The sequence below is a fragment of the Perognathus longimembris genome, chromosome 5 (assembly GCF_023159225.1).
Source record: "Perognathus longimembris pacificus isolate PPM17 chromosome 5, ASM2315922v1, whole genome shotgun sequence".
Taxonomy (NCBI): Eukaryota; Metazoa; Chordata; class Mammalia; order Rodentia; family Heteromyidae; genus Perognathus; species Perognathus longimembris.
Genome location: NC_063165.1, coordinates 7,878,473 through 7,905,704, shown reverse-complemented (window position 1 = coordinate 7,905,704; position 27,232 = coordinate 7,878,473). Strand labels below are relative to the sequence as shown.

Below are 27,232 nucleotides of genomic sequence, written 5' to 3'. Positions count from 1 at the left end.
TATTATAGAGCTAAACTATTTCCAAGAGTGAGTGTGAAACAGAACAACTTTACCATGAACAAACCATTGCTGAAAAAAAACTACTGCAGGATATACTTCATAAAGAACACTAAGTCGGAATGGGAATATGGCCTAGCGGCAAGAGTGCTTGCCTCATATACATGAAGCCCTGGGTTCAATTCCTCAGCACTACATATATAGAAAAGGCCAGAAGTGGCGCTGTGGCTCAAGTGGCAGAGTGCTAGCCTTGAGCAAAAAGAAGTCAGGGACAGTGCTCAGGCCCTGAGTTCAAGCTCCGACTGGAAAAAAAAAAATTCTGAAGCTTGTCAAGTGCCAGGTACCAAGCACTTGGCAACCACTCCTACCCTGAAGAATCTTATATTTTGGTGGGTTCAAGAACACATAAATACCTGGGCACTGGTGGCTGCCACCTGTCATCCTAGCTGCTCAGAGGGATAGGATCTGAGGAGTGTAGTTCAAAGCCAGCGTGGGCAGGAAAAGTTCATGAGACTCTTTTCTCCAGTTAACACCAGAAAACTGGGAGTGGAGCTGAGGCTCAAAGTGATAGATCACTAGCCTTGAGCTCAAGAGCTCAGGAACAGCACCCAGGTCCTAAGTTCAAGCCCCAAGATTCACTAACACAGGAACACATAAATAACAATAAAGGAACTTGAAAGTTAAGCAATAGATTTTAGCAGATCAGTCTCCAGCTGGTCTACAGCTTAGGACTGAGTGTTTAGTATTATGTCCACAGAGCTGCCAGACAACTCTGCCCATGCACAGATTTTTATATTTGCTTATGTACAATTCTGACCCGTGCTTTCTCCAATGCCTGAATCACTAACTCACTCAGACCTCTGATGCTGAACTTCCCAGCATTAATAAGTTGCAAAGGAAACTGATGCTTGGGGCGGGGGGTGGGGGTGGCTAGTTTCAACCTGAGAGTCAAGTTTTTCCACACACAGAAAAAAATCAGGCGGCATTAAAATTCAAAACTCAGGCCACTGAGTGTGAAATGTAGTATGTTTGCGAACAGTCTGATTTCACGTCTGCTTCAGATGTCCTGTGAATACAAATGGCCTCATCTGGGCTTGGAGGAGCTGGGAGGAAGAAATCTAAGAATGATCTCCAAAACAAATCTTTAATTCGGATGAGTATAATAGAGTGTAATCCCATTTCAAGTCTGTCAGCATTCCTTTGATGATTACAAATGAGTCCCTTTTCCCCGGCAATGAGGGGGAATAATCTGGATAAAATAACCCTTTTTGTCTGTGAGGAACCATATGATGTTTCCTTGTGACAGTTTTCAGAGTAGTGTTTCAGAGGCTGAGAAATGCGCACTATGTTTTACTCAGCCATCTCTTGCCATCTCCTTTCGGTCTTCCGGACTTAGATTTTTCACTCTTTTCATGTTTGGCGGCTTGTGAAATTCTCAGGCTTAGAAATCATAAATCACTGAGCTGTCCTGAGGAATGAAAGAGAAAGAGAGAGAGAGAGACCCAGGTCACTGAGCCCTTTTCCCTCCCTGCTTGTTGGACAGGAGACAGGTGGAAATGAGAACGCGTGATCTTATCTGGAAGGCCAATTTGTCTAGTCTTTGAGGTATCTGCTTGAGGAAATACAGAAAGGCACAGTGCTTTTCTAGTCAAAGAAAACGCACACTGAACCCAAGTTCATGTGTACATGCCTCTTTGTCTATTTGGCTGTAAGTAAGGGCCCATCATGGGTGATGCTACGTTCCTTTTTCTGACGCTTGAATGACTCACGGGTCCTTCAGAAGCTAGCCAATGTGCAAGGCTCTGTGGAAGGTGAGTGGGAGGCAGGAGGTCGGCCCTGTTTCTCCTCTGGGAGACCTTCACCTCGTGTGAGCCAAGCAGATCTTGTAGTCTCGGCTGTTTATCTCTTCCCCTCATCTCTTGGGGTCAAGGGCAAAGGTCTCTTTGTCCTGATTTTAATTTGAGGACCTCAAGGAGTTTTATTTGATTTTTTGATGCCAGTCCTGGGGCTTGAACTCAGGGCCTGAGCACTGTCCCTGGCTTCTTTTTGCTCAAGGCTAGCACTCTACCCCTTGAGCCACAGCCACCACTTCTGGCCTTTTCTGTATGTGGTGCTGAGGAATCGAACCCTGGGCTTCGTTAATGCAAGGCAAGCTTTCTACCGCTAGGCCACCTTCCCATCCCTTCCTTAGCTTTTTTGCCCAAGGTTGGCACTTGATTACTTGAGCCACAGCTTCACTTCTGGCTTTTTTGGGGGGTGGTCAAGTGGAGATAGGAGTCTTATGGACTTTCTTGCCCAAGATGGCTTTAAACAGGTTGCCTTCTGATGTCCAAGGGCCCCTTCAGCCCCCGTCCCCACCCCACCGGGAGTGGGAAATGAAGACCCAGCCGCTGGAAGCTCCTCCACCCTCTCTGGGCCAGAAGGTTTTGATTCCGCATGTTTTTCTTCTTCCTCCTGCCTTCTAAGGGAGAGCCTTTGGCTCCTGACAGGTCAAGGTGGACCCTTTGCTTCCATTCATGTCAAACCGAAACGCCAGTGTGGGAGGGGTCGAGCTTGAACTCGCTGACTCCCAGCATGAGTTTGCAACTCATCTCCATTATCCCAAAATCTCAGTGAGACAATCGTACCTGTGTGGGGGACAAACTGATCTGAATTGGTTCTTTTATATTTTAATTTTTTTATTGTTATTATAAAGGGGATGGGCAGAGTTACAGTTACATAAGTCAGGTGTTGAGGACAGTTCTGTTGCTCTGAATTTTAAAAAGAGAACCAAAGTCATCGGACAGTTGCTCAGATCTGCGCCCCTCCTCCCACCTCTCCCGAGGTATTCTTCCTTCCCCTTTCCAGTGCCCATTCCTCCCTCTGCCTCCCACCTTCCATGGCCTCTGCCCGCCCCCTTACGGGCCACCCGTGGTGTGGCTGGGAAGGTGAATTTCCTCCATGCTGCCTGTGGTACACTTACAAGGCTCCGTGGGAGCTCATGTAGTCACGGAGCTAAGCACCTCGGGAGGGTCCAGCCTGAGCCGGAGAATCCCTCCACTCCTCTGCAGTGGAAGCCGCCCCACCTCCCACCCAGAGCCAGCCAGGTTTCGGGGACAACCCCCACCCCCATCCTGCCCATCCCCCGCCACCCCTCGCACAGGCAAGTCACAACTCTCTCAAAATCCTTTCCTTCTTTCTGCCAAACACAGAGGAGCTCGTATTGTTTCCAAGAGGGAGGGAGGAGGAGGAGCGGGCGTGCAGTATTTGTACAACTTCGTGACTCAGTGCATCTGAATTCCTAAGCATTTTAAAAGCTTTGTCCAAAAAGGAAAAAAAAAAAAAGGTCTATTATAGGGCTCTTGGCACTGAAGGCAACCGCGGGGCTGGCAGAACTCTGTTGGGGAGTTAATTTTCCAGTGGGTGAAGTCGCAGCACTGACCAATGGAGAGGTGGGCTGCTCATTTTCCCGTCCCTGCTCATTTTGGAGTAGGAGAAATTTGCCTGTCAGAGTCAGCTTCTATTAAGGCACGGAAGCATCTTTTTCATTCCCTTTTCTTTCTTTAAAGATTTTTTTTTTTAAGTAGCCTACATTCTCTATGGGGGTGGGGGAAGGATTCATTCGACGTTTCCGTCCATCCATACAATGTACCCCCTTAACCTCAGCCCCTTTCTCATTCTGAGGTTTCCTCCTCCTTCCTTCTTAAAATAATGTCAGTGTTCTTGCGCATGTGCATGTGTGCGTGTATGTGCCAGTACTGGGGCTTGAACTCAGGGCCAGGGCTCTGTCCCTTAGTTCCCCCTCTCCCCAAGGTTGGTGCTGTACTCCTTGAGCCACCAACCCCACTCTGGCTTTTTGCTGGTGAATTGGGAATAAGAGTCTCACAGCCTTTCCTGTCCGGGCTGGTTTCAAACAATGATCCTCAGATCTCAGTTTCTAGAGTAGCCAGGATGACAGGTGTGAGCTATAAGTGATCAGCTTTAATGTTCTGTTTTCATATACGAATTAGCCTTTTTCTTCTTCTTCATATCCTCGTAATAAAAAGGCATCACGAGCCGGGTGCCGGTGGCTCACACCTGTCATCCTAGCTACTCAGGAGGCTGAGACCTGACAACCACAGTATGAAGCCAGCCTAGTCAGACAAATCCCCCTTAGCTCAGTTAACCAGCCAGAAGCGTGTAGTGAAGACACAGTCCTCTGCGTCAGGTTGCTTACTATGACAGAGGTCTGTCCACATGAATGTTCCAGATCAGTACTCCTGTATGTGCACATGAATGTTCCAGATCAGTACTCCTGTATGTGTAGCTAAAACACAAGCCTGATCTTTAGAAGGCAGGCAGTAGTGATCTGCAAAGCAACCTCAAACTATATAGTCTTCGACAGAACTTTCTGGAACCTTCTAGAATATGATTCATTATTGCCAAAGAATGTGCTGAAAATCTGCTCCATACCATTTATCTTCATCACCCATATATTCTCTTCCTGTGGGAGGGTAAATTATCAGGTAGAGTCTAGGTGGTGTTAATTGAGAGCTTTACTTTTTAAAAAATCAAATGTTTGCAATTCAGTCACATAGACGAGGGTACATTTTGCAGTGTGGAAGGTTAGGTTGGACATTAGTATAGTTATCATTATTATTATTCCCACAAGCTGTGAGAAATAAGCCTTATCTCACTAGATCTATGCTTTAGTGAATGGCAGGGAAGAGTGAACTTTTACAGTTTTGAAAGCCAGAGAGCCAAAGGGGAATTCTGTAAAGTGTTGGCTCAGGATCAACTCTGTCACATTCTGAATGCTTCCTACACTTCAATAAAAGTATTGCTAAGGAAATAAGTCCACCAAAGGATAATATCCAGACTTTAGGATGGATCTGTCCAGTAGAAATACAAGGTAACCCATATATGTCACATTAAACATTCTAGTAGCGTATGAAAAATGAAAAGAGGAGATGGGAAGGAAGTTGAATCCTCATTAAGGGATGTTACGAGATGGGACCAGGTAGAACCTTCGAGAGGCGATTGGGGCTCTGTCCCCATGAGTTCATTCACCCACTCAAGTCTATGGATGAATGCGGTATTTCGAGAGTAGATCTTTTATAAAAGCTACTTTGGTTAGGTCTCTTGAGTAACTCCTGCCTTTGCCACGTGATTCTCTGTGCTGTTTTGATACTGAACGCATGAAGTCACCACTAAGTGTGTCCCTTGCCCTTGGACTAGAACTATGAGGTCAGATAACCTCTCTTCCCCGGTCTTCCACAGAACTGGTTGGGCTGGCCTGATGAAGAGGCCCGTGGCTGGCGTGTCAGTGTGTGTCTGGGGGCATGGCCTCCCCAGCTGCCGCTGTCACTGGAGGATCATTGGTGTCCTCTTGGCTTCCTGGGCCTTTCTTACCTATTCTTCAGGTGCCGGGCCTTGTGGAGGAAAAGGACTACAGGGAGGCCTTCCAACAAGACAGGATCTACCCTCAGTACCAGAAACCAGCCAACCATACTCATCCAAATTCTTTTCTACCTGATTTCATCACTGACATTGGGCCAATGATATAAGACTACCTATCGGCCTCCAGGGCAACTCTCAGTGAGCCTCGTTCTATAGCTTTCATGTCAGGTGGAACCCCATCTTTCTGAAGAGAACATTGATCATTTGCTTAGAGTGGGGTGCAGGCCTCTTGTAAGTCAAAGAAACCGTTGCCAGACATACCTCCAGGGAGATGGTCCTTACTATTTTCCCAACAAGGCTGGAAGGGTCTTGAATATGGGATATGCAATCTTTTAAACAGAAGAGGGAAAGAGGGAAAGAGGGAAAGCTTCCAGAACCTGAGGCTTTGGCAGAGTAATGGTCCAGAGAAGGCAGCTCTGGTCAGTAGAACTTTCAGTCTGGAAGGGTCTTCAGGTTAGGAGGGACCAAGTCTTTGCTCATCTGTGGCTTGGCCAACGCTGTTCTGTGCCTACAGAGCCCATCATGGAACTTCTAGCATTTCCCTTTCAGACTTCCAGCAAAACAGAGCAACTCTTTAAGCTTTGGCTCACCTCACGGCTCTCTCTCTCTCTCCCTCTGGAACTGGTAAGTTCCAGATGAAGCCCCAGGAATCATTTCCATTAAGGTGACTGTCACCCACTTGGCACTTAGGGCAATTCAACTTGTTTACTACCGATTGCTCATCTCCAGCCTCAATGTACCTATTACCATTTCCCAAAGCACTTGAACTTGTCAGCAGACGGCCTCTCCTTTGCTGCTGGCAGAGACCTTCTCCCTGTAGATGAAAGCAACTGTCTGATTTAATAGGTGATCAAAGCTTGGCTTTCCTTTGACATGTGTGTAGGGAGCCATGGATTGGCCAGGGTTGTGAGGGCTTTATTTATTTCTACCTGGCACTCCTGGCCCCCTACTGGCCCCGTGTAACCACGGAGGACGGACCATGAGCCGTTTCCCTCGCGGGGCTATAGACATTTCTACCTGTGGTTGTCTTTGGCTTCTTATCAGAACATATTGTTCCACTTTCCTTGTTTCTTCTTCTTACTTCACCTGTTTACCTTCATCTGGACCTGCTGGGGAGTTAGCAGTTGTTGTGGAGACTGTGGCCACAACAGATTGGGCTCCCCAGCCTCAGGCAGCCTTGGGCTGGCGTCTCCCACACACCCTTGGAGAAAGCAAATGCTTCGGGGGGTAAAGGCAACGCATTTGACTGTGTACAGAGCTGGTGCAGGGCAGAGCAGCTGTTATGGGTTTCATGGTGCCTGCTACACACAAAGGTTGTGTTGGAGCCCAGCATGGTGGCACAAGTCTGTAATCCTAGCTAATTAGGAGGCAGACACCAGAAGATTGTGGTTCAAGGCCAGCCTGAGCAAAAGAACTCTGAGACTCTATCTCAATCCATGCTAGGTGCAGTGGTGTATGCCCGTCACCCCCACCTACCTGAGAAGCACAGCGGCGTGCTTCTGTCCCCCCAGCTACAGGGGAGAATCAATACGACCCTACCTTGAAAATAATTGGTGCAAAAAGGGGCTGGAGACATGATTCAAGTAGTAGAGTGCCTGACTAAAAAAGCACAAAGTTCTGAGTTCAATCTCCACTACTGCTAAAAAAAAAAACAAACCTAACTCCCCCCCATAAAAGTCTTGGTGGAGCTCTGACTCTTGGTGCCAAAGAATGTGGCCTTATTTGGAGATGGAGTCTCTGCAAAGGTAATAAGTTAAAATGAGGTCATCGGTGTAGGCCCGGATCCAAAGTGACCAGTGTCCTTTCAGAGAGGGAAGTTGGACACAGAGGCAGACGTGCACAAGGGAATGCCATGTGAGGAGCGGAGTCGAGCTGCCACAGGCCTTTGCTCCCAGAAGCTGGCAGTGAAGCCTGGCTCTGATCCTTCCCTAGAATCCTCCAAGAGGTGGCCTCGCCCTCCTTCTGGCAGAGAGGGGGGAAGCAGTCACTTCCTGTGGTGATGGTCATGATAGCTGATCTGTGGCACCTTGCTTAAAGCAGCCCTCTGAGTTGATAGGAACTCAAATCTGCAGAGGTCTGAGCTCTTCCCAGAAGCGAATCAGCCACTAGTGTCCATGAGCCCTGATAGAAATGTTTTAAGACCATTATTTTATAAATCACTACCTGGGGCACTGCCGGGCTAGATTTACCTCCCCTGGTGCGGGGATGCTAAGCTTACTCCCTTATCAGTGCTCTCCTTTTCATCCTCTCCCCTGGGCACCTGACCAGCAGGTAGCCAAGGTGGAGCGAGGGACACGGCTAGCCTAAGGTGCACGTGGCCGAACGAGATCCCCTTTTCCTCCCTCCTTACCCACCCAGGAAGCCAGGCGCTGACGGATCTCGGAGACGCTTCGGAGAGCAATCGATTTAATGGGGAGGGACTCACAGTAATATAGTAGTGATGCTGAGGATTGAGCATGAGCTGGCGATAGGCTGGCGAGCTTGTCCATCCAAGAGCAGCTCCCAAGGACCTTCCTCATGGGCTAACGTCACTTCCCATAGTACCGCCCTCTGGGCAAAGCGTGCGAAAAGGGGAGCACACGTGCTCACTGGCGCAAGGTGGGGGATGGTCTCAAAGCTACCCCTTCTGGTTCCGGACCCAGAAGGAGATAGGTGTGGCTCACTTCCACACTGCCCCAGGGCTGGGGGAAGGGCGGTGTCTCGGGAGCGCTCTCCTCGCCCTTCCCCCCCTTAAGGCCAAGATGAATCCCCAACAGGGCACAAAGGCTAAACTATTTGCTTAAGTTCAAATACAATAATAAAACCTCGCTTTGATCAATTCCATCATCACCATCATCTCTACTTTTTTCTGTTGGTACTAGGAACCGAACTTTTTTGTTTGTTATAGCTCTCTATATTTTTGTGCTGGTATTGGGGCTTGAATTCATGGCCTGGGCTAGAAGCTTTTTCACTCAAGGCTAGTCCTCTACCACTTGAGCCACACCTCCACTTCTGGATTTTTGGTGGTTAGTTGGATAAGAGTCTCACAGACTTTCCTGCCTGGGCTGGCTTTAAACTAGGATCCTCAGATCTGAGTCTTCTGAATAGCTAGGATTCTGGGCATATGCAATGTTTTTATGAGTAAAGAAAAATTAACCTTTAAAGTTATTGGCACTACTGTTTATCTTTACATTATCAAATGTAACTGTAAGAGTGTTTAACTCAGAGGTGACATACTTTTCAGTGTGTGTGTGTCTCACCGAAACAGTGAAACAGATTCACCCCTTTTTATGTCATGTGTGCACATTCTGATACTGCTATCTGATCCTGGCTTACCAGCGCATCAGAAAGGCCCTACAGAACCCTTCTTCCTCGTCTACCGCATGAGTGACCTCCCCACACAGGACAGAAAGGGAGCAAGACAGACAGGATGGATGACTTTGACCCTGTTTCCTAGCATGCTATTTTGCCCCTCCTCCCGCTTTATTTTAATTGGAGCAAATTCTGCTGTTAGCAGAAAAACCTTGGAGTACCCAAAGCTGTCAGCAACTCACCAGCTCCTTCATAGACAGAAAGTGCTTCTCCTGCACTTGCTTTGAAGCGTGGCTGGATGCGGCAATCCTGAGGATCCTGTGCTCAGGGTGTCATGAACACCTCATGGAAACCAGGTAGCAGGAGGGAATGGCTGTAACGCACACATGGGAGTCTCTTCAGTCCATGATTAAGAATAGCAAGATGGTGACAGCAGATCATGAAGTCAAGCACAAGGCTATGGGATTCTCCACATCCTACCTACACCCATGCATTTCACCTTGTTGTTAGCCCCTCCCACCCCTCTCCCACTGTGCTATGCGAGTGGGAGCCCTCCCCCTTTCTTCTTTGGGGAACTCCATCTCCCTGAGTCTCTACATGAGAAGCCTGCTCCCCTTCATGCCTGCCTCTGGTTCCTCAAGTTCAAGGGCAGACTCCTTAGCCAGCAGGCAATTCCTATTCCAGCCTCAGTGCAAGCTTATACTCTACAGTGTAGCCGAGCTGGACATGGGAAAGCTCCTGCCCAGCCCTTGTCCCTCTATCCCTGGTGCCTGGGGGCCATCTTACTTGGTCACCCTCTGATCTTCCTGGCCATCACCTTCCTCCTGGAAGGCCTCCTCCCAGCCGGGCTTGGTCCGCACCTCCTGTCCCATGTACCCTATGATTCCTGTGTTACAACATTCACCTGCCGAACTGCAATAAGCGATTGGCTTTCTCGTCCTTAAGGCCAGGGCCACATCTGGGCCTTCGGAGGGATAAGTGAGAGAACAAAGCAATGCTTTTGCCTGAGGATGGTATTTGCCCGTCATTCATCCAGAGCCCCAGGACTCCAGGAGCTGAGCTATTCAAGTCCTAGAAATACTATCGTGTGGCCTCCAGTTTTTCCTGTTTCCTCTTCAAGTTTATCAAGAAGGAGCAGTTGGTTTTGAAGGCCTGGCTTTCCTTCCCACGGCTCTGCTCACTTCCACCCTGCCTGGCTTGGGATTCCGAGGCCTGACTTCTTAGAAAGGTGGTTTCTTTCCAGCTCTTTACTCATTCCTCTCTCTCTACCTCCCCCCCTCTTCTCTCCCCTGAGCACATTCCACATTCTTATAACAAAGTGTACCGAGTGGGAGAGGGAGAAGCACTTCGGAGAGGGAGAAGCACTTCCCCCTATTGGGAAATCCAGTGGGAGAGGGAGTAAGCACATCTCCTACTGGGAAATCCTGCCCTAGGGACTTACGTGGCACAAGATCAGCTGAGAAAGTGGCTGGACCAGAAGTCCAATTCATTAGAACTGTTGCTTCAAGGAAGCTTCTCAAACACGTATTCTCTGTTAGGCACATTACTGTTTTTCTTTCGTGGTTTTCTTTTTTTGTTTTGTGCCAGTCCTGGGGCTTGGACTCAGAACCTGAGCACTGTCCTTGGCTTCTTTTTGCTCAAGGCTAGCACTCTACCACATGAGCCACAGCCCCACTTCTGGCCATTTTCTGTATATGTGTGAACCCAGGGCTTCATGTATACAGGGCAAGCACTCTTACCACTAAGCCATATCCCCAGCCCTGTTTTTCTTTCTTTCTTTAAAAAAAAAACAAAACAACAAACCACTGGACACTTCAACACCATACTTTCTTTTTAACTTGGATTTGAACTTTGGACTTAGTATTTGTTAGGCAGGTGCTCTACCACTTGATCCAAGTCCCCAGCTGTTTTTGCTTTACTTATTTTTTCAGATAGGGATTTTTGCCCTGGCCAGCCTGAATCGTAGTCATCCTATTTTTAACCCCCTGGATAGCTGGGATTTCAGGTCTGTGCAACTCTACCAGCTTATGAATTGAGATGGGGTATTGCTAACTTTTTCTTTGTGGTGGCCTTGAGCTACAATCCTCCTGATCTGTATTTCCGGAATAGCGAGGATTACAGGCATGAGCTTTGATGTTTGGCCATAAGTGGCCATTTTAAACAGCAAAATCACCGCCGCCACCACCACCAAAACAAAAATGTCAAAAATATGGCCTTAAACAGGCCCACAGAAAGGACCCTTGATTGTGGGGGTCTTTGTCAATCTCACCTGGAACCATACGCATCATGAAACTCAGTTTTCCCACCACTCTGCATATGCTAAGAAGGATGGGAGTATGCGAGGAAGTTTACAAGTAAGAGCTCACAGTCAGGGAGGAGTTATTGAACTAACACAGTCAACTTGGGGTCTGAGTTGCAACTTATGCATCCAAAAGATGGCCAGGAACTAGGACAAAAAAACCCACAAAACAAACAAAAACAGAACAAAAAAAACCCCACCACAATAATAGCAAAGGTTCCTGGATGTTGATGAGTAGAGGAGAGATGTAATTATCTCGCCAAGTGGCCAAGCACCAAACATGGCGGCGCATAGGAGACACAAGACCAGGGCAGTTGAGGATCTAGGTTGGCACAAGACCCATGGGGAAGAGTGGAGAGAGAGTCCCCACGAGAGTGAACAAAGTGTGGGCCCCTGGGCCCTCCAGCAAGGCTGAGTCGCTGGAGCAGTTGAAAACTAGCCATGGGTGAGCATGCCAGAGAATCAATTACAGGTGCATGAGCCCCGCCTAATTACCGAGCCGGCGCCGTATTTCTTTACATTTGCTGACTATGAATCAGGCAGAATGCTCCCGTGAAATCCACGGGTCAGAGCAGGGTGGCTTCGCTACTGCTGAGGTATCGGGGCAACCCCCCCCCCCCCCGCCGTGGCCTCCAGGGACAGGCTGCTCATCGCCCTCTCCTCAGCATGCCCTTGGATGACATTACCTACATCTCTTTCAAGCCTTGGTGGAAACTTCCAGAGGCTGGCTTAGGGAGTAAAGCGTGTTCAGTCAGGATTACAGCCAGCCTGTCCTGTTCCCACATCCAATTCTTCCCATCTTCAAAAAAACAGCATTTGGAGGGAATCTAATTCTACTCTTTAAACATCATCATCATCTCTAAAGTTAAAAAAAAAAGTTCATGATTATGAGCAGTGAAATTACTATATAATTTTCTAATTAAGTGAAGAAAACACAAAATACATGCCTTCAAGTCTTAATTTGGACCTTGAACACAGCACGCCAGCCTTGATCATCCTACACGTCCTGGAAGTGGGCAGAGGTAAAGATGAGATGAAGGCTGTTTGGGGGTGACTAGGGGAGACATACCTTCTGCCCCCACGTCTGGGTTCTGGACTCTGCTGATCTTTTGGGTTGGTCAGTGACCTTGAGCATTTCTGAGAGCCTTTTGTTGTACCCAGGGAGACAGCCACTCATTTGGCCATTTCCAAGCACTGCAGATGGAGTGTAGATTTCATATCTGAATTCTAAGTGCTGGTAGAAGTTTCATTAAGTTATCAAATGCACCGGGATCCAGCTTCATTGCCAAGTGGCGCTCTCTGGAGTTTCGGGATTACTGCATCCCACAGAAAAGAGAAAGTGTTTGTGTAGATGCTGGGGAAGGGGAGAGGGATTGATCCAGTTACTTTTATGCTAATGGAACCCAGATGGTGTTTGATGAATCACTTTCTAGGTTTGGTACCTGGTCGCTGAGCAAGGTGTTGATTTTCATAGGATTCAAAACATTTGGATAGAAAAAACACAGGAATGTCTACCAGAGAGGGTGAGAATCAAGGAGGGAATGCAAGCTAAGGACTCTAATTCAAGACCAACAGGCTAGATTTAGAGTAACTACATTTAGTTGATCCATAGATTCACTTCCTTCTTCTTTGTTCTCTCTCTTTCCTTCTGTCTCCTCTCTCTCTCTCTCTCTCTCTCTCTCTCTCATTGAGATTTGAATTCAGTGCCTCAGGCTTGCTAGGCAGGCAACTACTGATAAACCCTGATTTTAACTTTTGTTCTCCCCTCTCCTCCCCTCTCTCTTCCCCTCTCCCTCCCCCCTCCTCTTTTTTCCTCCCCTCTTCTCACAGTCCCTCTTCTCTTCTCTCTTCCCTTCCCCCCTCCTCTTCTCTCCCTTCCCTCCCTTCCTCTCTCTTTTCTCCTCCTTCCCCTCCCCTCCCCTTTCCTCTTCCTTCTCACCCCCCCATCCCTCCATATCTAAGGTTAGTACTAGATTTAAACAACAACAAATTGACAATATTCTGAAAGACTTGCACGTGTACTGAACAACCCAACACATACAGATGCTTTTTCCTTGTATTTCTTAACTAATATAACAATTACTTGCATAGCACATACCTCCTATTAGCTATCAGAAGTAATTTACATGTGAGGATTGCCAATTACCCATATTCTATGCAAATGTTATGCTTTTTGAGACAAGGTCTTACTGTTTTGCTCAGGCTAGATTCAAACTCGCCGGGCGGCCCAAGATGACCTCAAACACAAGATCCTCCAGCCTCTCCCTCCCGAGTGCCGGGATGAGAGGCATGCAGCACCACACCTGGGTGTGTGCCATTTTGTGGTAGGGACTTGAGTGTGTGCTGGGGTTCTGGGGCACAATCATCCGAATGGATCCCTGTTTTCAAGTCGCACACGATTGTATGTGGGTGGCATCTAGGCAGCAGAAGTCCTTTTAAGCATACATGGAGGGGCTGGGAATGTGGTTTAGTGGTACAGTGTTTGCCTAGCATGCATGAGGCCCTGGGTCCGATTCCCCAGCACCACATATACAGAAAACGGCCAGAAGTGGCGCTGTGGCTCAAGTGGCAGAGTGCTAGCCTTGAGCAAAAGGAAGCCAGGGACAGTGCCCAGGCCCTAAGTTCAAGCCCCAAGACTGGCAAAAATAAAAAATAAAGAAATAAAAAAAAAACATATATATGACTATCTGAGGACAATGAATCAATATAGGTCAGTGTATAGAAAGACAGAAAGGAAGTGATGGGAGAAAAAGTAACAAGATGAGAAATAACTGGGTAAGTGACCACTAAAAACAAACATTAAGTACAAGAATTCAAAGTCCAGAAGAAACAGATAAAAAGCTTCTATATGGGTGGAGAATGGTGTCTGGCTGCCTTGTGGCTTTCAAAAGGTGTAAAACTCTACTTTTTCCCTCAAAACACAGGTTTATGATCAAATATTAGTAACTTCCAGGGTTCTTTTTTCCATAGAGAGACATTTGGGAATATTTTAATCCCATATACATTGGGATTCCTTTAAATACTTTAGAAATGATGGCCTGTATGGAAAGTTTATATTTTATTTTGTTTTATGCTGGTGTAAATAGAATTATTTGGGTTTAAAACACCAAATAGTTTTATTGTAAAGACATATATATGTATATAACTATATACATATATATATTTCACTTGTAATCCTAGATGTCAGGAGACTGAGATCTGGGAATCTCAATTCTAAACCAGTTTGGACAGGAAAAGTCCATGAATTTTTTTTTCATTTGTAAAGATGATATACAAGTTACAGTTACATAAGTAAGGTAATGAATACATTTCTTTCCAAACAGTGCTACCCGCTCCTTTGTTTTCTCCTGCTTTCCCTCCTCCTTGTCTCCTTCCCCCCACCAAGTTGTGTAGTTCATTTCCAACAGTGTCTAGTGATTATCTCTGTTGCATTAGTTCACCCTTTATCCCCATTACCAACACACACATACTCACACACACTCTCTCACACACACACACACACACATGTTTAGAGAAGAGTGACATCTAGAGTCATAGTAGCAAATGTGTCCCCCATAAGAGCTGTTCTGGAAGGTCCTAAAGTCTGAATTCTCTTTGTCTCTCACCACAGCCTTCTTTTGCTCTGACACTAATTATCCAGGACAGAAATTCTCCAGGCCCCTCCCCTCCCCTCCATCTTTACCTTCTCTTAAAACTCACCAATATGTGGGATCTATTTGGTTTTTAGTGGGTGGGCGCATGTGTGTGTGTGCTGGTCCTGGGGCTTGAACTCAGGTCCTAAGCTATCCCTGAGTTTTTTGGCTCAAGACTCCACTACCAGGTTTTTGGTGGTTAATTGGAGGTAAGGATCTCACAGCCAGACTGGCTCTAAGCCTCAATGTCCTGAGTAGTTAGGATTACAAGTGTGAGCCATTGGCACCTGGCGTTTGATTTTTTAGTATTCCACTGGAGATCATCAGCTTTGGCTTTCTACTTTTGCTCATGGTGAAGAGTGTGAACGGTGGCTGATTAATTAGACCTCAAATCCCTGTGTTTTCTTTAGTGATTTCCATGCTTTGTAGCTTTTCAGTGGCAAGGCCTTAACTGAAGGAAATGGTTCCCCAATGAGGACTGGACATCACATGGAACAGTTTCTGGTGAAAGTTTCTGGTACTTCCCAAAAGTCTTAGCAACGTTCTACTTAACACCAGCACTAGTTGGCACAGGCAGAAGTCTTAGGGCAGGCCAGCTGATGAAACAAACAAACTCAACTCTTGTGGCATAACAGAATACATTTCCTATTCATTGTCCAGTGCAGTTGGAAAATAGGGAGATGGTACTCCGTGCGGTCACTCAGGGTCTGGGCCGCCCACCCTCTCGTTCCTCCGGGACTTCAGCCTGTCCTTTGTTCCTGTGATACATACAGCACCCAGGGATCAGCGAGGGGTGGATGGTCATGTGAGGAAGTGGCAAACATCACCTTTTCCCTCTTTTCATTATCTAGAACCTTCTATTGGCCTATATTACTGCAAGGGGAGGGCTGAAAAATATACAACTCCCTTACAGACCAAAAGTGTTCTCTCTGCAGTGTCTGGGCGCTCAGTATGCCTTCACTCTTCCTCTGGTTTTAGGACCAAGAACTGAGCTAATTACTTATAAGCAGTAAGTGTCCTCCATGTCCCTTGGGATCCTCCCAAGGTATCAAAGAAATGGTGTGATGACTTCCCTTCTCTTCTCAGTTGACTTCCAGGTCAACTTCTTGGTCCCAACTGGGCCTTGAGCCACAATTGTTTCTGTAATCACTTGTTAATCTTGTTGCTGGTGGGTGGGACCCAGTCCTGGGCTATTTACCCCCTAGGGGTCCTTCCTTCACCTTAGGACAATAACTTAGAGCCCTAAACACAGTTGAGAAACATGAAGGTCATTATATCTTTTTGTGGAAAAGCCCTTCAAACATGCAGAGACAGACACCTCTTGGGTATTTGTGAGTAGAAGGGTGTGGTCTCTAATCTAAAGTATTCACAGGAGGAGGGTGCCACTTTTTTAAAAAGAGGAGGAAGGGCGAGATTCATGGCCACCCCAATTAAATTAATTCCCTTTTCTTCTCAGAAGTGGCGTTGTGAAGTTGGCTGCTGGTGGACGGGGCTCAGCGTGTAGAGAACCGGATAGTACTTGTGTCCTCTGCTTTCAGTGACTCAGGCTGCCGCAGCCTTCAAACGACCTAAACTTTATTGGAGAGTTTCTGGCTTCAGCAAAAGAACTGGCAGCTCAGTTTGGCTTCTCCTAAATGTTAATAACTCTTATATTTTAATTATAAGGAAGGCAGAAAGAATAGAGTAAAAGAGAGGGGAAGAAAGGGAGAGGTGAAGGTGAAAAAAGGAAGGAAGAGAAAATGAAGGGAGAAAGGAAAGAAGGAAAGAAAGTTCCATTTCTCTGCAAGCCTGGCAGGAACATTTCTGAATCACCAGGGCTGGTTCTGGGCTGCGTGCTTGTCCGTGAACCATCCAGAGCTGAGAGAGCTGACCAGGGCTGGATCTAACTAGATAGAGATGGGCTGATCTGCAATCCACCAGCGGGAATACTGCATTACCTAGCATCCTTCAAGATGCTATTAGTAATGCTTACAGTTCTGAGGTGATTTGTGATAGATCAATGATGCCTGTGCGTGCCTATTCTATCACTGGATCCTTCCCTGGGGACACCAGTCTCAAGAAGTGTCAGCGTCCTACATCTTTTTTTTTTTTTTTTTTTTTGGCCAGTCCTGGGCCTTGAACTCAGAGCCTGAGCACTGCCCCTGGCTTCTTTTTGCTCAAGGCTAGCACTCTGCCACTTGAACCACAGCGCCACTTCTGGCCGTTCTCTATATATGTGGTGCTGAGGAATTGAACCCAGGGCTTCATGGATACGAGGCAAGCACTCTTGCCACTAGGCCATATTCCCAGCCCCCTACATCTTTTTAAACGTTGTTATTATAAAGATAGGGTACAGGGACTACTGTCTCATAAGTCAGGTAATGAGAACCTTGTGCCTAGCAAGCTCAAGGCCCTGGATTCAACCTGCAGTTCTAGTGATGGATTTAACTTGAACACTGAGATGCATCATGGTAAGAAAAAAAAAGCAGGGAGTGGAGCTGGCCAATCTGCGTGGCCGCTCTGATCTCTGGGAGTCTGGGACACTTTGGTGTATCTGATTCTGAGAATTCCTGCAGAGAACTGGGTTGACTTCAGTTTAATCCATGACACGACTTCTCCAAGCTTCTTCTGCATAGATCCTCCCTCCTCCCGGCCCCCTGCAGAACACCTGTCGCTCATTCTCTAGGCACTGGATTCTTTTAGGCCAGTGAGTTTTCATTGTGCAGGGGAGATAATGACCTAGGACCCATGACTGCTCTATCTTTCTGTAGACATTTGCAACTCTTCAAGGATTCTTTCTCTGTACTTGAAAAGGGAAACATAAAAAACATCGTCATACTCCTAAAGATTCCCCAACCCAAACCTTTCTGTTAGGATCCAGTGGTGGCTGTAACTGTGAGGGGATGGATGTCTGTGTGTGTGTGTTTGGGGGGGTGGTATTGGATTTAAATCCAAGGCCTCATATACCTTATTCTTATAGCCACCGCCCCAGGCTTTTTACTTTGCTTTTTTTTTTTTTTTTTTTTTTTTTGCCAGTCCTGGGCCTTGGACTCAGGGCCTGAGCACTGTCCCTGGCTTCTTCCCGCTCAAGGCTAGCACTCTGCCACTTGAGCCACACACAGCACCGCTTCTGGCCGTTTTCTGCATATGTGGTGCTGGGGAATCGAACCTAGGGCCTCGTGTATCCGAGGCAGGCACTCTTGCCACTAGGCTATATCCCCAGCCCCTTTACTTTGCTTTTTGATATATGGTCTCCCTAACTTTGTCTAAGCTGGCCTTGAGATTTTGATCCTCATGCCTCCACCTCTTCGAGTAGCTAGAATTACAGGCATGTGCTACCATGCCCAGCTGTGTGCCTGTAGGAGTTTTGGTTAATCCAGAATGGGGCTTTTGCCAGGGTAGAGAGTATTTCGGAGTTAATTATAAGCTGTATCCAGGCCTCTGAGCTGATGGGAAGTCTACACCCTCTGCACAACTAATCCCTGGCCATCAGTTTAACCAGGATCAATGCAGTGTCTCAAACTACACTGGACTTGAGGGACTGTTTTTTTAAGTTGGTTTTTTTTTTGTTTGTTTGTTTGTATTGCTGGTCCTAGGGCTTGAACTCAGGGCCTGGACACTGTCCCTGAGCCTCTTTGTGCTCAAGACCATGGCTCTACCATTTGAGCCACAGCACCATTTCCAGGGTTTACCAAGTAATTTATTGGCGATAAGAGTCTCAATGACTTTTCTGCCTGGGCTGGCTTCCCACCTCGATCCTCAGAGTAGCTAGGATTACAGGTGTGAGCCACCAGAGCCCTGGGAAGGACTCATTTTTTGTTTTGTTTTTGTTTTTTGCCAGTCCTGGGGCTTGGACTCAGGGCCTGAGCACTGTCCCTGACTTTTTTTTGCTCAAGGCTAGCACTCTACCACTTGAGCCACAGCGCCACTTCTGGCTGTTTTCTATATATGTGGTGCTGGGGAATTGAACCCAGGGCTTCATGTATACAAGGCAAGCACTCTTGCCACTAGGCCATATCCCCAGCCCGGAAGGACTTATTTTTAGGGACTATATGTACTTCTGTTTTCTTTCAGTTAGTAAATATTTGCCTACAAACACAGATCGTAAAAATTCTGGCTGCGACTATTAAGAAGTAAAGCAGTTTGACTCATCCAACAGGATGGAGATTTTGATTTAGGGTCTGGGCATTCTCCGTTAGCTGATTTTGTTTCTAGGCTGGCCTTCTATCGCTTGAGCCATGGCTCTGCTAATTGTAAATAAGAGTCTTATGGGCTTTCCTACCTGGGCTGGCTTTGAATCAGGATCCTCAGATCTCAGCCTCCTGAGTTATAGGTGTGAGCCACTGATACCCGGCCAAGACTTAGGTTTCTGACAGGATCTGGAAACCTGCCCCTGGGCAGAAAGTCCCTGGCTCCACTCCCACCAGCCTGCCGCTGACCTCCTGAGGTGTGAGGAGGAGGGAGGGAATCTCCATCTTGAGTGAGTCTTCCTTCCTCCATCCCCTGGGCCTGCCAGGCTGTCCTCAGAGCATCTCAGTGCCAGGCCCTGCGTGGCTTTTCAACTTGATTCAGAAGGAACTGGGAGGTCAGGATTGGGAGTCTCCACAACAAAGCTCCATTGTACCTTCCTCTGTCCCCTGAACTTCTTCCTAGCGAGCCTCGTCCAGTGCAGGGGTCCTGCCAGCCTGTCTTCCCCCCGGGAGGGGAGCAGGTTCCTGAACTGTGTGGCTGACTCCAGGAAGGCAGGGGGAATGGAGAACACAAGTCTCCCTCTGGACAGGTGTCCACATGTTGGGGGACACCCACTCAAAATACTTTCCTGCTTTACAAAGGTGTTTGCTGGCTCTGTGGCTCCTGGCCAGACCCTTAGCACTTGCTGCCTGAAGGGGACAAACCCTCTGGTCCTCACCATAGGCCAAGCCAGCCCAAGATGTCTGGGCCAGGCATGGAAGCGAGCGTCTGTGCATGCAGCCCCTATGTGATCCATTCCAGAGCTGGGAGGGAAGCCGTATTCCACACCCCCCACCTCCCAATGCCTTTCTCACCCAGTAGTCCCTGCCCTAGGGAACCCATGTCCTCCTGCTCTCCTGTAACATGGCTGAATATTTTCTAGGTTACCTAACCAAACTCCTACAAAACCACACCGCCTATGCCTGTGATGGGGACCATTTGAATCTACAGTGCCCTCGACATTCCACGATAAGTATCCAATCGGCATTTTATGGGCAAGATTACCAAATGTGTAGTTCTCAGAAGCCTGCCTCCCAGAGGGAAGACAGCTTAACCTGTGTGGCATCTACCACCTTGCAGGTATTACCTTCCACAGCTCTGCTCAGAGGGTGAAATTGCTTCAACATCCTATCTCTCCCTCTCTGTTGCTCTGGCTCTCTGTGTCTCTGTCTTTCCCTCCCTCTTCCTTTCTCTCTTTCCTTGTATGTATCTGTGTGATTATACAGTCATGATTTTTGTGACTAAATCAGTGATTATACATGGCTATAAAAGTCACCATCATGGCTTTCATGAGAGTTCACTTCACGCCCATTACTCAAAAGATTGGCTTCTCAAAAAGATCTTCAGCACATAAGTCCAAATAGAATCCCCATCTAGTGGGTCCCCCTACACCCCCGGCAGGAGGCCTTTAGTCATAGACATCTTCCTTACTGTAGCAAAGATAGGCGCACCCACACTGGCCTTCAATCCAGGCCCTCAGCTCCCACTAACAGCCCTGGAGAAAGGTTCTTTGCAGAAAACCACATGTATCTCTGTGAAACAAATGAGTCAGCATGAACTTCTTAAAGAAGTGAGAGAAATAGCAACAACTCTCTTGGTTGTCAATGGGTTGCTTTCCCACTTACAGCTAGTTCTTCTTGTTGGGAGCTATTCTGAACAGCCATAGTTGGATTTGGTCTTCTGAATGGTACCAGGAATTGGGGACAGGACTCTAAGTCATTGTTTTGTTTTTGTATCATATTGGATAAAAAATTGGTATAAATAGAGGTGATACCATTTCAATGATGGCTTTTAAGCTATTTATGGCTTTTTCTTTTTTGTGCTGGTACTGGGGCTTAAACTCAGGGCCTCAAGCTCTCCTTAACTTTGTCACTCAAGGATGTTACTCTACCACTGCAGTCACTCTTTGAGAAAGAGCCTCTTGGGCTTTTCTGCTTGGGCTGGCTTCTATCCTTGGTCCTCAGATCTCAGCCTCTTGAGTAGCTAGAACATCAGCCATGAGCCACTGTGCCTGGCTTTCAATGATCCAAACAACTTCTATCCCACCATCTCTGGCTACTCAACATTTGTAATTAGTTGGTTAAGGTGAGCCACTAGCTGTGGATTTTGTGTTTTAATGCCTCTGATATTGAGATCTAATATTAGGGTATTAAGATATTACAGGGTATTTATTGCAAGTTGGTGAGGACACCCCCAGAGTGTGTGCTTGTATCAGTTCCCTTGGTGGGGTTTCTGTACGCAGATGGCTGACGTGTTTGTGTGGGACATGGGAAGTCAGTTTCCATGTGTGCCCGACCCCCCTCCAACCCCCTGTATCCCCCCCCCCTGCCCCCGGGTCAGCAGCCCTGTTGGCCTGTCTCCATTCCTTGCCTAGCTTCCCCGCCCACCCCTCCCAAGTGCCCAGACTGCCTGCTGCCATCATAGGTGCACGGAAAGGGTGTTGGCCAGGACCCAAAGGACAGAAGTGCCGACTTTGTGAAAAGTAGGTGTTCCTGGCACGCTGGGCTCCCCATCTCAGCCAGGTACCCCTGAGGGAAAAGAAGGTTCCATGAGGCTGACAAGTTAGCATTTGTGAGCACAGTTCTGATGCTGTTTGAAAGGTTGGTTTGTCAGGAACATCCCCACGTGCTGCTTTTTCATCTAGAGATCAGCAATGAATTCCCCATGTGATGTTCGGATCGCACGGGGTGCTGAGGCAGAATGCTTCCTGGGGTAGAGTGAAAGACTGAAGGGAGACGGGGCAGGTGGATGTACACGAAGAGGATCGTTACTGGCCTAGTGGTGTTGACTGGCGTCCACAGGAAGCGCTTCTCTCTGCATCTCTGTATCGCAGTTTAGACACAGCCTGCTCTGTCTGAGGGTGTCATGAGAAGCCCCCAAGGGCATCTGAGGGCTGTGTCATTTATTGTGAAGCTGGGCCGTGCTAGTGTGTGCCCTCCTCTGAGTGCCATGTCTCCTGGGAACTGAAGAGGTTCCCCCAGGCACTGAGTGACAGTCCGTACCTGATACGCCTCTAAGGGGACAGGGTGACACAGGGCAGGCCAGCCTCCTTCGTAGACACAGCCCAGGAGAAGCCATGGGGACGCTGACGTAGGTGAGCTCTTGAGTCTGCCCTCAGTTCACTCCTGGAGTAGTAAGTAGATTCCTGGGGACCTTCTCCCTGCTACATGCGGTGCCCTTGTTTACCAGGGTCAAGTCCAGAGCCTCTGAGCTTAGACACCAGAGCCTGGAGGATGGGCAGGATGACAATGGGGCTTACGGTGATGGGGCGTAAGGTGTTCAGGAACATCCACAGGGCAGATTTGTTGACAAGGGAGCACACATGGGAGGCCGAGAGAGGGAGAGGGAGAGGGAGACAAAGACAGACAAACGGAGCTTTAAAGGAAAGCTTGTAGACCAAATGTTCCACAGATTGAACCTCCCACGAAGGAAACGGCTCCACAGGGAAGACGCGGGTCTTGTGCCCTTTGCTCTGGGAATGAGGAGGAGATGCTCCCCAGGGTCACCCCAGGATTCCATCCGAGGATGGGAGTCAGCTTTGACTTCTTACTCATTGGCTGTGAGCCTGGTCATAAGCTGGAAAGAGTTTGGGGGCCTGAGGCCTCTCCGGTGCACACCTCTCCTGGGGCCTGTGGGTACAGAGCTGTTTCTAAGGCTCCCTGGCTGGTTTCTGACCATCACAGCTTTCTGTTTTAATGCCATGCCTCTAGCCTACACGCAAAGGTGTGGTACTGGTCTTCCAGTTCCCAGAAGCCTTTGCAAGGCAACACCTTTGCCAAGAGATTCAGCCAGTCATGGGTGACACTGGCTGTGCCCGATCCCGGACTTCGTTTAGGAAAGATCAGGGGGGCAGGGAGCACCCACCTCCCACCTCCATATCACTCAGCTGTGACACAGTTCAGGCCAGGTGGGGAGCCCACCCTCCCTCCCCGGAGTCCAGAGCAGCCCAGGTCAGGGGGCCAGCAGACACTGTGTGCAGTTCACAAGCCTATCCCTTTTCTACCCCTTCTTCTAGAAGGTGCTGGACGAGTGCCAGAACCAGCGGGCCTGCCACCTCCTGGTCAATAGCCGTGTCTTTGGACCTGACCTTTGTCCAGGAAGCAGTAAATACCTCCTGGTCTCCTTTAAATGCCAACCTAGTAAGTAACCTCGGAGGGGGCAGTGTGCTCAGGGTTGGGTACCATTTTTATTCACACTCCTGAGGGAAATCTTTTGTCTGTGGGGTTCATCCAGCTTTGAATATCTGGTGGGACTTGGGCTAGGGAGGGGTGAGAGAGAGAGAGAGAGACAGACAGACAGACAGGCATAGGGAGACAGAGAAAGAGATACACAGAGAGAGAATACACATGTATGTGCAATTTTACAAATCCATGAACTGAGGAGTCTCCCCTAAAGTAGTTGGGGTGGTAAGGATCTGTAACTGTTTTCCCTCAAAATGAAGAGCTAAGTAGTCATACTTTTCAGAGGCAGTCTTATGAGGTGTCTGTTTCTGTATGTGTGTGTGGTCACGCGCGTGCACGTGTATGCGTGTATGTGTGTGCATAGAGAGAGCAGAGAGTGAGAGAGAGATTGTGTATGTGTGCTGGAGCTGAAACTCAGGGCTCGGCTTTTTTGACCATAGCTAGCATTCTCCCACTTGAATGACGCCTGTACTTCCAGCTATTTGCTGGTTAATAGGAGACTAGAGTCTCTCAGATGTATCTTCCTTGGCTTGGCTGTGAACCATGATCCTCAGATCTCAGCCTCCACCGCAGCTAGGATTACAGGCCTGCGCCTTATGAGGACCCGTGGCACCGTTGCCATCAGAGTCCCCTACGTCAGGCGTTTGTGGGCCAGCTTCTCCCATTTACATTGACAGTGTCTTCTGGAGCCTGGCCTCTAATCTCATGCTTGCACTTTTTTCTGTTGCCTTTTGCCATGCTAATGCACACTGGGTTTTTTTTTTTATCATTAACCCATCATCAATGAAAATGAGTTTGTCTTTAGTGACTGCATGGTGCTCACCTAAGAGAAGCCAAAGGGAATTTTGCCATGAGCCATTCCCTTGGGAGAACCACAGTTGGATTAATCCAACTGTAGTTGGATTAGGTTTCCACCTTCCGAATGCTTGCCTTGGGGTTTATTCCAACATAAGTTTTAGAGGGGCCAGGCCACCATCTCACTGCATGTTGTACAGTGTAGTCTGGTTTATTAATTTCACTTCAGAAAGTACTTATTTGACACTGACTATGCAGTGTCATCATTGGGATTTTCCTTGTTCATTTGTGACTTGTGTGCTATTTTTTTTCATGTATGCACACATGAACACACACAATGGAAAATGTGAGCACCAGAAGTGTGGGGACTGCCTTTCACTGTAACAGACCCCAACAGTGCCGTTCGGTGTGTTTAAGGGACAGATGTTCACCTAGCAGGAGTCAGGTACTATGCACAGAAACCAGAGCTTATAGTTTTGTGTGTGTGTGTGTGTGTGTCTGTGTGTGTGTGTTTATGTGTGTGTGTGAGAGAGACAGAGCCAGAGAAAGAGACAGAGACAGACAGAGACAGAGACAGACACAGATTCTTTGAAAACTCACAGAAACGTGTGCAAGCTTCCAGCTAAAGCCAAGGCTTCCATTCGGAGGCCAATGGCACCGTGCAGGTAGCTTGTAGGAGGAACTGGCCGCTGTGGAGGATTTGAAGGGCAAGTGCTGATGGCTTGAGAATTCAGGGATGGAGATGGGAAGGGCCAGGAAGAGGGGCCAATACCGAACCCTGTGGCTGCGGGGGAATGGGTGGTATTAGGTGGCCAGTGAAGGAGGAAAGGGAGACAGGACTCAAGCAAGAAGGGAGCATGAGCTGCAGAGCGGAAGCAGGATCCAGGCCCTCCTTGTCAAGGAAGGTCTCAGAGTCTGTCTTCAGGCGGGTTCACACAGGGCTGTGGCCGAGGCTGTCATGTGGAGAATAGATTCGAGGCGGGGCCTCTGCATAACCTGCTCCTTGGTGGACTGAGACCCAGCAGAGGGAGGGGGAGGGGGGAGTTTCCTCCTTATCCCCAGGCAGCTTCTCCTGAGGGTAGAGTCCCTGGTTCTCCCAGCTCTGGCTCGTGCATGACCTCTGTGCTGCTCACTGCTGCTCACCCAATGGACTACAGAGTAATTGTGTCCATCTTCTCCCAGCTCCGCTTGTGTTTTGTGAAACCCACCATGACCTGTCATGGTCTATGCACCAACGACATTTGCAAACACTACAAATCAGGGCTGGTTGGTTGGTTTTGGAGAAGGCTAGTTTCCCAACAAACCTGATAAGAGCCATTTTCCCCCCCCAAAGTGCTTCGCGTTTTCCTCTTACCCCAATTTTGCTACTTCAGGGAGCTGGGCTTCCCGGATTGAGAACGTTCAGGACTTGTCCTCGTTGCCTCTACAAGCTGCTGTGTGATCTTGGGCAATGGAGAGACACCTTGTAAGACTGTACAGCTCAGCTGTAACACGGAGATCATGCCCCTTCCACACAGGCTGCTCGAAAGACTATGAATCCACCGTGTTGAGTGTCACGTGCTTCGCAGCGAGCCCATCTAGAGGAGAGCTCACTGCTGGGTAGCGATCGTTCAATAGCAGATGGAAGTAATTCCTCTGAAAAACCCAAGTGGCTGCTGGACAGAGGAGGGAGGATGTGATCTGTTCTCGCTGCAGACAATGGCAGGCAATTGTCCAGGCAGTTTAAAACCACGGTACAGATGACCAGGTGTCTGTCTGCATCTCAGTATCACTGTGCACCTGTAATTGTAAGCAATGCCAGGAACACAACACTCCTACCACGGTAGATCAGGGTCCCGGCCCAAGCTACTGCTCATATGCGAACCAGTACATATCATATCTGGCTTACCATGGTTGGATTAGCAATGTGTAGATTTCATGGTCGTGCTCATATGGCAGGTATACAGTGTACAAGGACCATTTACAGAAGAAAGCAACTCATAAGTTTTACATTTTGCACAATTCTGAGCAGCATGAAGACATTTCATTTTGTCTTATAAGGCTCTGACCCACACGGAAAGTTACTTATCCCTTGGTCCAGCCCACTGTGCCCATGCTATGTATGCTACCTGCCCATTGGAAGCACCTTGGTCAGCAGATGGGATGTCTCAGTGTCCCAGGGCCGGTGCTCAAATCATCCTTCCTTAATTTTTCATAGTGTCACCAACGTACACGAGTATTAGTACTGACAATTTTGTTATTAGCTGTTGTTAATGTCTTGCTGTGTCTAATTCACAAATTAGACTTTTTTTTGGGGGGGTGTCAGTTGTAGAGCTTAAACTTGTGGCCTAGGTGTTGTCCCTGAGCTCTTCAGCCCAAGACTAATGCTCTACTACTTCCCATTTTCTGGTGGTTAATTGGAGATAAGAGTCTTATGGACTTTCCTGCCTGGGCTGGGTTTGAACTGCGATCCTCAGATCTCAGCCTCCTGAGTAGCTAGGATTACAGGCATTCACTACCAGTGCCTAACTTACAAATTAGACTTTAAGTGGGTGTGTATATTACAGGAAAAAAATATATATACTGTTCAGTAATAACCATGGTTTCTGGCACCCACTGGAGTCTTGGAATGTTCCCCACGGCTAAGAGAATGCATGTAGAATGTGAATTCAAGGTTAACTGAAGAGCCAGAGCAGACACCAGGCTATTAGTGCTCACAACATTCTAGCCCTCTCTCATCAACTGATAAGAGAGGCAGACCCTACCAGGAGGGAAATGAAATAAATGAGTAGCTAGGAATGTTGGCTCACACCCGTAATTCTAGTTACTTGGGAGGCAGAGATCAGAGGAATGCTGTTCAGGGCCAGACCAGCCATAAAGGTTTGTGAGACTCCATCTCAACCAATGGCTGGGTGCGGTTGCATGCTTCTATTACCCCAGCCACAGGGGGAAGCACAATGGTTGGGGTGTGGTATAATTCAGGGAAGCACAAATAGGAGGATCACAGCCCAGGCCAGCCTGGGCATGAACTAAGACCCCACCTCAAAATAACCAATGTGAAAAGGGCTAGAGGCATGGCCCAAGTGGGAGAGTGCCTGCTAGCAAACTTGAAGCCCTGAGTTCAAGCCCCAGTATAGCCCCCAGAAAAGAAGAAAAAGTGAACAGGAAATTTAGTGTTATGAGGGCCCTTTACCCTCTCACTAGATTCTCAGCATAGCTGCTTAAACCTTGAGCCAAGGAAAAGCTTGTTTTCTTTTTCCAAGTAAAAAGAACACTAAATCTGACTGTGATTTCAGAGGATCGACTCTTGTCTGTGAGTCATGTCTGCAATGGCAGGAGGCTGGGAACATGGCTTGGGAATTAGTGCAAAATGTTACCAACGCTGACGTTTGCCAGACTGTGAAAGTCCAAGGTGAACCAGAGGGGGCCTA

At 48.0% G+C, this 27,232-nt stretch overlaps 1 protein-coding gene across 4 annotated transcripts in view; it reads left to right on the top strand.

Moving 5' to 3' along the window:
• Positions 1 to 27,232, top strand: part of Eva1c (eva-1 homolog C) — a 63,003-nt gene that overhangs the window by 8,027 nt on the left and 27,744 nt on the right. Inside the window, exons 2-3 of one of the 4 annotated variants that reach the window (XM_048346316.1) lie at positions 19,730 to 19,926; positions 22,862 to 22,985. The exons of 1 other annotated variant lie outside the window; for it this stretch is intronic. In XM_048346316.1, the coding sequence (XP_048202273.1) occupies positions 19,730 to 19,926; positions 22,862 to 22,985 (321 nt within the window). Of the gene's footprint in view, positions 1 to 19,344; positions 19,927 to 22,861; positions 22,986 to 27,232 lie in introns of those variants that run through there. 2 more of the 4 variants (XM_048346317.1, XM_048346318.1) reach the window with 2 other exon arrangements.